General features: G+C 43.5%; 1 protein-coding gene across 1 annotated transcript in view; it reads right to left on the reverse strand.

Moving 5' to 3' along the window:
* Positions 1–1054: 1054 nt before the first annotated feature.
* The window catches only part of tmem8b (transmembrane protein 8B), a 164937-nt gene continuing 155264 nt past the window's right edge, over positions 1055–10727 (reverse strand). Inside the window, exon 13 of the mRNA XM_016476532.1 lies at positions 1055–2116. Within this exon, the coding sequence (XP_016332018.1) occupies positions 1781–2116 (336 nt within the window). The 3' untranslated portion in view covers positions 1055–1780. The remainder of the gene's footprint in view (positions 2117–10727) is intronic.

Raw genomic sequence — 10727 nt, forward strand, 5'->3', positions numbered from 1 at the left:
TAATTTTTAATACCATGTCCTGCAAATTGTGGCAGAGTTAAAGGACATTTTGTGAATCAAAAATGATTTTAAATGAGTGAAATAAATGGTTTTCATTAGCTCAGAGGCCTACAGTAAATCGTTTACCTACTCGCAATCTAGAAACCACAGCCAATCTCATTGTGTCCCCATCTCGCCGTGACATCTCTCATCCATTCCCATTTTGTTATGTATGAATATGTTATGTGAGGAGAAATGAGCATAGTGCCCTTTGGCAAAAAGCTGAATATCAACACAAACCACTAAATCACACAAGATCAAGTTTAGAGAGGCCTTGATTTGTTTGTGGATGTGGGAGGGCACACAGTACATACAATGAACACACTACTGTTTATAGATCATTATTGCAAAAACAATTTTAAGAACCCCAAAGTACATCTAAATTAAGTACAGTTTGTTACCGAGTAAATAAACTTCATGACTGGGCATAAATGTTTTTTTCTTTACAGCAACTTTGCCCATATTAGGACAATGATAGCAATGATTTCATTTCAGTTAGAATCACTGGATGTCCTTTCAATTAAAAGGGGTTACTTTGTTCAACAAACTGCACAAATGTTCAGTTTGGAGAACGATGATAATTATTAATTCAAGTAGCATGACACATGATTCATCCCCAGTCAAAGGCAGATATGACAGAAGAATATATTGTACCACTGTCTAGTGTCAAGACAAAAAAAACAGTCCTTAAGCTCCATGTTGTTTAAGACTGATGTGTGATATGAAAGCACATATGCCGGGAACTTTAAGAAACACATCCTCATAACAAATGACATGCAGAAATTGATGTCATGATATGAAGTTAGGAGGAAATTATTTATTTAAAAATGGGTTTTGAATCCCAGAGGCCCCTGCTTGCGGTTTCTCATCTCTTAAATATATCAGAGTATGATAGCAGTCTTGTCTGTCAATTTCAAGTAGTAAAACATTACTTTTTACACCTAGCCAAATAAACAATCTGATTTGATACCGAAAAAATAAAACGTTTATTTGCTTTTGCTTTAAAATGTCTCCCTCTGATCCTCACTAGGTAAATACAACAGGAAATATGAGGTTATTTAGTAATTTCGTATTAAAACCTGGTCTTGGCAATGGACACTTTCCTAAACCCTCTATAAATCGACAATCAATTATGCTGCAAAGGCAATACAATGCAATCCAAAGTACAATCAGACATTCCACTGAAAACAGCTATACTATACATGTACACATTGTGACTGGATCATTACTATACTTATATTTAAAAAATGTACAGTATCACATTTTTTGTGTCTCAGTGCAAAAGATGTTTAGAAAGAAAACTAAAAAAGCAGTGCCCTTGATACATTCACGTAATGTTCTTCCTTTGCATCCTCTAAACACAAAACATTTGGTCATTTGAGTGCCAGAAAACACTGAATAAATTACATGACACATTTTTAAATTTTACAGTCACTGTCAATAGCAGCAGAAAAATCAGCTCAGACGGTTTAAATAATGCACTAATAACAGTGCATCGCTGTACTGACACAATCCATTCCCAGATACTAACAATGCAAACGATATTATTAACGATAATAGTAATCCAAATAACAATGACAAAAACTTGTACGTATATGCAAGAGCGTGTGTATGTCTGTGTGTGTTTCGGTCAAAAGTTATTTACAGTGCATCAGTAAGTTCTCTGGCTTTGTTTTCCGTGTTTTTATAATCCAAAGGAAGGAGAAGAAAGGCAAATAAAAGTCCATGTTGCTAAACATCATCAGCTGGTGCATATGCTGTTGATGGTAATGATCGCTGGGTCCACCAGTCCCATCTCCTCGTGCTCGTTCACACAGAGCTGGTAGCCGCAGCCTCGCCGCCGCTTCAGGGGAGTGACTTTCACGTCAGGTTTGGCACGAGGCGGCAGAAGGAAGCCGACGCTCCCAGCGATGAGCATGTGCCAGATGCTGTGGATATAGAAGTAGTTCTCCTCCGTCTCCACGAAGGCGTATAAGGCCACCGCTGATGTGGCAATGGTGGTGCCAGGGAACAGGAAAAAGACCCAGCGCTTCCAGGTCGGCGGGTAACAGCGGCGCCGGCGGATGGTGCGCACAGTCTGAAGAACACAAAGCGGGAGACACAGTCAGTCATGAATAAATCAGCACAGTGTAAAACGCATGAGAAAGATGCATGAATTAATAAGACACACAAACCAACTGGGTATCGTCAAGTTCACCGATTGTGGTCATCTCAAAGACTGAACTTAACCAATTAAGTACAGTTAACAGTTAAGTATTACTGTTTTTACTTCAAACTAATTTTAAAAACGTTTTAAAAGTATTAAAATTGATTATACTTTTTACTGAACTCTGTAAATTATACTGTACATACAATTATTTTTCTGGGTCAGTAGCTAAACACTTCTGGAAGCCCATTTCTGCCACTGCTTTGGTAAATCTTAATTGTGACATAAAAAGTTATAATTATGACAAACAAGTTAAATTGAGATACTAAGTCATAATTATGAGGGGAAAAATGGTTGAAATTATGAGCTAAAAAGTTATAATTATAATAAGTCATAACTGTGACTTTTTATTTCATAATTTCGACTTTTCCCTGAATCAGGGAAATATCTATATATCTATCTATATAAAACATTACAATAACATTTCTGTAATCTATATAACCTACCAGTCAACAGTTTTTGAACAGTAAGATTTTTAATGTTTTATAAAGAGATTTGTTTATATACTACAAACACTTTTTTTTATCACATAACTATGTCAGTTAGCACTGCATTGTTCATATACTTTATTTATTACCTGGAGATGACTTGACAAACACAAATAAACCATATTGTCGCAATCGTATGTTTAAAGTCTTCATGCTTCCAAACGTTTCTGTTTTTCTGAAAACAACTGTTTTCATACAGCAATAGCTGGACGCTTTTGTCCATATTAGGAATTTCCTCTTACGACTTTCTGCGCGAGAGCGCCTCCAGCTTCGAGTATGAATGAAACATACACTGCATGGAATGTTTAGCGCTCTGCGATGTTCATCTCGCCTTATTCTGGGTCCGAATAAAACATCAGATCATGCACAGACTATCCTGTCTCTTTGAATTTAAATCTATATTCATTCACACCGGCTCTTGAAAACCTCTATGCGAACACACTTGCCCGAAAAAGTGCGGGGGACGAATTTACGTGATATTAAAAGTGGGGGGGGGGACGCGTCCCCCGCGTCCCCCGCGTAATCTACGTCCCTGCCCTGAATTATGACTTTTTATTTGACTTTTTGTCAAAAATATAACACTTTTGTATAGCTTTCTTTCTTTTTTTAATGTGGCAAAAATAGGTTTCCATAGTTAGGTAACTTGATTTAACCCAGAGTAAGAGTAGCAAAAACTCAGTCAACAAACGTTTAATTTCACATTGCTGTTAGCATTCACAATGAATTTTGACCTAATATTTAATTTGTATTTAATAAACCAAACACATTTACAATGGAACTTAACAGCCAGTATGGATTTTCACTGAATGGAGGAAAAAAAAAAACTCAAGGTACAACTCCAGTGGACTGACCAAAATGAGACTGACTGACCCAAATATGACTATGTTTTAACAGTATTTAAAACACCCATTTTATTACTTACAATAATGGTGCAACATAAAAAAATGTTTTAAATCCAGCTGGCTCAGATATCTGAACTCGCCCCATTAGATTTAATGCCCATGATGCTTCTGCAGATGCTCTGGTATACACGAGCCGCTGCTATTAGAGCTGGATCTGAATGCATGCACACAGTTATAAAGTTGGACATACAATTTACAGACTTCATAGGAATTCAATTCTCCAGCTTGTAGGGATCCTGATATTTATGAAGACTGTAAAGCACGCTGTCCACCCACACTTCACACCACACGCTCTTCACACCGCTCATGCTCCTACTAATGCCATTACACTGTATTAATCTATCAGCTGAGTGTAGAGAAACACTATTTTAACAGATGTGTAACACAGATTAACAAATGTAAACTCTACGGTTAGAACTGGAGAGGCTCTTTTGCACAGTTGTCACTAGTTTCTGTCCATCAGATTTGCTCTACCACCTATAGATGTTCTCCTTGTCATTATTAACCTGTAAATCCTATAAGTCCTGACAGTGCAGAGAGAATGAAATGCTATGCTTTTCTCCCTGTCTGTCATGACGTTTCAATTATAATGTTCCACTGGTTGACGACATGTAGACTAGAACTTTGCCCCCGGTTACAATTTTATAGCCATGGCATGAATTCTAACTGTGAAAAACTGTCTTATACAGTTGAGGGAATATACAATGGGAGCTCTAGCACACACTCAAAGCCGATGTTTAATATCCTATGACAGTATAGCAAGTCGCAAGATTAAAAAAAACAAGGGCCCGAAATGGCCGAGACGCTTTAAATCTCATGATTCTACATTGTTACCGCTGTCAAGCATGTGCAGCAGTCAATCAGACACACACACACACACACACACACACACACACAGGTGACTGCTGACGACTCAATCACATTTCTCCTGCATATAGAAAGGTGTGGGTCCTCCGAGACATTGCAAATCTCATATTCCCTCTGATTACTGATTTGACTCCAGGTTTGCCAGCTTCCTGTGCAATTTCAAAACTGAAGTTACTAAAGTTTGTGAAACTTTATAATTGTACAGTACATATAAAAATAAATAAAATAAATATGATTAATATTACATTAAGGGTCAGCTCAGGTAGAATCTATCTATCTATCTATCTATCTATCTATCTATCTATTCATACTTGCTTAAAATGTGCCTTTGTTACATAATGGTGGTATTTCTACCTGTGCTGACCCTTAAAAATAACATTCTTTGGTGTAACCACATTAACAAAATAATTAATAAAAACAGTTCATTTAGACAGATGACAAAACATTTTTACAGTGTATGCAAATATCAGTATCATTATGAGCTTATAATGAGTTCTACAGCTTAAACCATTAGGAGAAAGAAACATCCTGCCCTCTGTCAACATTTCCCCACTCATTAATCTCCAGGCACATAACAGGTGCATGTTGCAAGAGGACAGAATGGAAAATGTATGAGCTCTAAATGTGACACTTAACTGATGGGCCTAGTCTGAACCAACCCAAACACACAACAACAAAACAACACTTCATACTGGTACACATCACAGCAAACCCCATATGTCCTGGTCTTCATGCCGCATGCTATTTATTGATGAGGATTATTCTCAAAATGTGCTTGACTCCCATATGTTTCTTTTGACTTGCATTGAAATTGATTGTCCTTTATATGTCCCATTATAAGGCTGCTGTTTTGACAGTAGGGTTGGAATCCAACACCCATGGTCTTGACCACATCCTTAAACAGTACAGACTGCTCCTGAGATTAATCACACTTATTTAACCACCTCTGTGGGATAAGCACTAATACATTTATAAAGAATTCATCAGTCAAGCAGGATATGCCTTCAGATATTGATTAGATGACACATTAATCGATGCCTGGACACAAGCTGAAACATGGTGCTTCACGCCTCAAATCTGGTTAGCATGCTTTTGGAGCATTGAAATGCAGAGCAAAATGTATTATTAGCCCACAAACTACTCAGCATAATTGCTTACATTTTCAGCAGTTATTTATCATTCTGTCTGTGAGATGCTGCATCATGCATGAAGCTCAGACAGTATATTCACATCACAGAATAGAAGCTCATTAACTAGAAACGTCTCGGTTACGTACGTAACCCTCGTTCCCTGATGGAGGGAATGGAGACGTTATGTCGATGTCAACATTAGGGGTCTTACTTGGGAGCCCGAATCCTCTCTGATTAAGAAAAACGCCAATGAAATTTGGCTAGTGGATTTTGCATACCTGAGCCACTCCCCATGCATACGGGTATTAATAGGCAACAGGTGCATCTACTCATCAGGTTTTATGCTGAGGAGCCGAGAACTTGTCCCAGACAACCAGCGATGGTTCGAGGTTGTGGCATGGGGACATAACATCTCCATTCTCTCCATCAGGGAACAAGGGTTACGTACATAACCAAGACATTCCCTATCTGTCGGTCACTTCGAGTTATGTCGATGTCGACATTAGGGGTCCATGGAAAGTACCACAACCTGAACCCCGTCACAACCCTATGGCATTGCAAATGTTGACAAGCAGCCGCGTGTCAGAGAAGATGCTACGCAAAGGTCGTAACCTTCTCACCGCCCCAGCGCAAATTCGCTGACCTTGGTACCCGCAGGGACCAAAGGTGAGTATATCGCTGCTGGTGATAGCCAAGCCGCTGTTCCTTTTACCACAGATATTTCTTAACAGAAGGGATTTTGACCTTCGATGAAAGATTGCTTCAAGTCTTTCCTATTTGTTGTTACAGCTTGGCAGTAACGATGGGGAAGCGAGCCTTCCAGAAAAGTGCGCTACGGAGGCCACATCCTACCCGTAGGGAGGTATCATGTGGAGACACTGATATGGACTAACCCAGGCCTGGGACAGTACAGTACTACATATGGAATTGGATCTCTGAGGCAGGTCCTACCTAGGAGTAGGGAGGAGCGGCCGCCAGCAGAGACCGACAGAATGGTCTGTCAAGGGGAAGACACAGGTTCACCAAGAGGGAAACCTTACAGTGGAAGAATACACATATGGGATCGCCCGAAGGGAATCAAGCCATATGGACACCTAGCCCAGTACAGGCTGGAGACCCGGGCAAGCTAACACCAGAACTGGGCCTGGCGTCAGACTACTCCACCCAGTCTGACTGCCAGGGATGCTGGAGGAACTCCACCAGGGTTCGCCGTCTGGGGAACTTTACTGGAGGAAGAAAAAAGGCTCGCATCCCCGGGTGAGGGGGAAAGGCGCAGCAAGCGTGACACCGGCCAGCTCTTCCCACCACTTACCTGTTACCCAACACACTGGAAGAAACTGGCTCAACGTGGAGCTTGTAGAATCTCGCGAAGGTGTTCAGTGACACCCAGCCCACAGCTCTACAGAAGTCTGCCAGAGAGGTGCCGTGCGCCAGCACATAGGAGGAGGCAACACTCTGTGCGGAGTGAGCCCTCACCCCCAGGGAGCACAGCTCGCCATGGGGTTGGTACGCCAAGGCGATGGCATCCACTATCCAGTGGGCCAACCTCTGCTTGGAGAGAGTCTTCCCTTTCTGCTGACCTCCGTAGCAGACAAGGAGCTGCTTAGAGCTTCTGAAGCTCCGGGTGCGGTCAACGTATATGCGCCATGCTCTTACTGGACACAGCAACGACAAGGCTGGATCTGCCTCCTCCGAGGGCAGTGCTTGCAGGTTCACTACCTGATCATGAAAAGGCGTGGTGGGAACCTTGGGCACGTATCCAGGCTGGGGTCTCAGGACAACGTGAGAGTAGGCCGGCCCGAACACAAGGCACTCTTCGCTCACAGAAAATGCTTGGAGGTCCCCGACCCTCTTGATGGAGGTGAGCGCTGTCAGAAGCACTGTCTTCTTAGTGGACAGGAATTAAGCTCAACTGAGTTCAGGGGCTCAAAATAATTCCTATGAAGGCCAGCCAGGACGGTAGAGAGATCCCAGGAGGGCACCAGGGGTGGCCTAGGAGGATTTAACCTTCGGCACCCCTCAGGAACCTGACGATGAGATCGTGCTTTCCCAGGGACCGGCCGTCCACTGCATTGTGATGTGCTGCTATAGCAGCCACATACACTTTCAAGGTGGAGTTCCAACCTTTCTAGCAGGAAAGAAAGCACTACTCCAATCGTGTATCTTCGGGGGTCTTTTCAGCGAGAAGAACACCAGATCGCAAAGACGCCACTTCAAGGCAAAAGCTTGCCTCGTAGAGAGGGCTCTGACCTGAGTGATAGTGTCTCCCACCGCCGGTGGGAGATCACTTAGGTCTGCAGAGTCCTGTGATCTGGATGCGGGTGCCAATGGTACCGAGACTCTGAGAATGAAGGTCCTTCCTCAGAGGGATGCGCCAGGGAGGGGCTGTCACGAGGAGCATGAGTTCTGAAAACCAGGTCCAGGTGAGCCAATACGGCGCAACCAGCAGGACCTGTTCTTTGTACTCCCTGACCTTGCACAGTGTCTGTGCGAGAAGGCTCACTGGGGGAAACGCTTACTTGCGTTGGGGGGGTGGGCGCCGCACTCCCACGCGAGGCTAGATGCACTGGCCTCGACATGGTCCGCAGAAGGGCGCCCTCGGCGACGGGCAGGCTAAGGCGTGGCCCGTGGCAGAACAGTGGCAGGTGGACGATCACGCCGGGGCCGGATGTGCTGGATAGCCTCAGTCTGCCTTTGTACTGTTGAGAACTGCTGGGCGAAGTGACAGTGTCACCGAATAGCCCAGCCTGGGAGATGGGCGCGTCAAGAAAGCACACTTTGTTGACGTCACTCATCTCAGCAAGGCTGAGCCATAGATGGTGCTCTTGGGCCACAAGTGTGGACATCGCCCTCCCGAGGGTCCGCGCTGTGACCTTCATCACCCGGAAAGCGAAGTCGGTCGCCGAGCGCAACTCCTGCATCAACCCCGGGTCAGTACAACCCTCGTGCATTTGTTTGAGTGCCTTGGCTTGGTGGACCTGCAGGATCGCCATGGCATGCAGGGCAGAGGTGGCTTGGCCCCGCCAAAAAAAGGGCCGTCCACGACTTCATGAGCTCCTCATGCACCTCCGGGAAGAAAGCAATCGGGGAAGGGCGTGGTCACAAGCCATGACCCGTGCCGAGGAGCCAATCATCCTGCCGCGAGGGCTCGGGACTGGGAGGTGTGCAAGCCTCCAGCCCAATACTCACGGCGGCCCAAGAAAGCACGGCCGTCAACTCTGAGTCCGATTCGGCGGTGGCGACAACACCCGAGGGGGGCAGCCCCACCAAATCTTCATCCTCAGAGGACGATCGCCCATCCCCCGATGCTGCAATCGACATTTGATCCTCTATCGGCGCACCGAATGAAACGCTGGGCACACCGTGAAACGACACAGCAGAATCACCGGGGAGCCGCGCAGAACAGCTGCTGCGGGAGGGGTGAGAGGTCCACGGGGACTGGCCCGGCGGAGAGGCTCTCACTGCAACCCTCAGATTGCCCAGAGCACTAGTCGATGGTTCTCTGCTCGTGGCAGAGAAACCAGTGCGGATAGTGAGAGAGGGAGCCCCTCCCATGAGAGGCGCGAACGCAGCGCACGCTCACAGTGAACGCATGAACCATCCACGAATGCAGCTTCAGCGTGCTGGATGCCCAGACACCAAAGACAACGATCGTGGTCGACTGAGGATAGGAAACGACCACAAGCAAGAGGACACGGACGGAACGGCGTCTTTAAATAGACACGAACCGTCCGTGATCAGAAACTGCTCTTTTAGATGAAGCACCCAGGGGAATCGCTGAATTAACAGGGATGCCACTCATTGTGCCGTAACGCCACCCAGAACAGCCTCTTCTTCCAGCAACAGAGAGAATTCGCCTGGTGAATCTCGAACTGTGTTCATTCACTCGGCTCCGCAGCAAAAATCTGATGAGTGGATGCACCTCTCAGCTATTTATACCCCTATGCACGGGGAGTGGCTCAGGTATACAAAATGCACTAGCCAAATTTCATTGGCATTTTCTCTTAATTAGAGAGGATTCGGGCTCCCAAGTAAGACCCCTAATGTTGACATCGACGTAGCTCGAAGTGACCAACAGATAGGGAACTAGTTAGCATGGTTCAGTTACAGTAGCCCCTGTTGGTAGATGCCACAATTACACCATCTGGCCAAAAAGAGTATATTTCTCCATTCAAGCCATTCATAAATATCCATGTATTCTGACAAAATACAATTTATCCAAGCAATATACTGTATACAGTAAATCATCACATTTGTCACCGTTAAATACAACTGTTAAAGATCATTTTCTTAATTGAAATTAAGCTGAAAAAATTAGTATGAATATTAGATGAAAACAAATATGAATAAATAAAAAAATGAAAAATATAAATTTTTAGTAATTATTAATTGATTAATTAATTATTTTATTATTTATTAACTGAAATTATCTAAGTTGAAGTACTAAAATTTGTAAAACTAAAACTGAAATAAAAATAAATTGCTAAAGCTAAAAAGCTAAATCTAAACAGAAATATAAAAAATAATGCAAATGTCAAAAAACTTAATATATATATATACTGTATATATACAGTGGCGTGAAACGGTTTTTGCCCCTTCCTGTTTTTTTATTTTTCTGCATATTTGTCACACTTAAAAGATTAAGATCATCAAACCAATTTTAATGTTACACAAAGATAATGCAGGTAAATGCAAAATGCAGATTTTAAATTATTAGTTCATTTATTAAGGGAAAAAAGCTGTCCAAACATACCTGGCCCTACGTGAAAAATGTATTGCCCCCTCCTGTTAAATCATGAAATAACTGTGATTAACTACATTATTTTAGAAAGCTTAGTTAAATTTCACTAGCCACACCCAGACCTGATTACTGCCAGACCTGTTGAATCAAGAAATCACTTAAATAGACATACCAACAGTCAAACATGGTGGTGGTAGTGTGATGGTCTGGGGTAGAGACCTGCGCGGGATGGATTTTTCAGTCCCGCTCCCGCCCGCTCCTGCAAGATTATTTTCCGCGCCTGCCCGCTCCTGCAGAAAAATATCTTATCTGGTCCCGCTCCCGCCCGCGACATTCATGTTTTGTCCCACTCCC

The sequence above is a fragment of the Sinocyclocheilus anshuiensis genome, unplaced genomic scaffold (assembly GCF_001515605.1).
Source record: "Sinocyclocheilus anshuiensis isolate Anshui unplaced genomic scaffold, SAMN03320099.WGS_v1.1 scaffold697, whole genome shotgun sequence".
NCBI lineage: Eukaryota > Metazoa > Chordata > Actinopteri > Cypriniformes > Cyprinidae > Sinocyclocheilus > Sinocyclocheilus anshuiensis.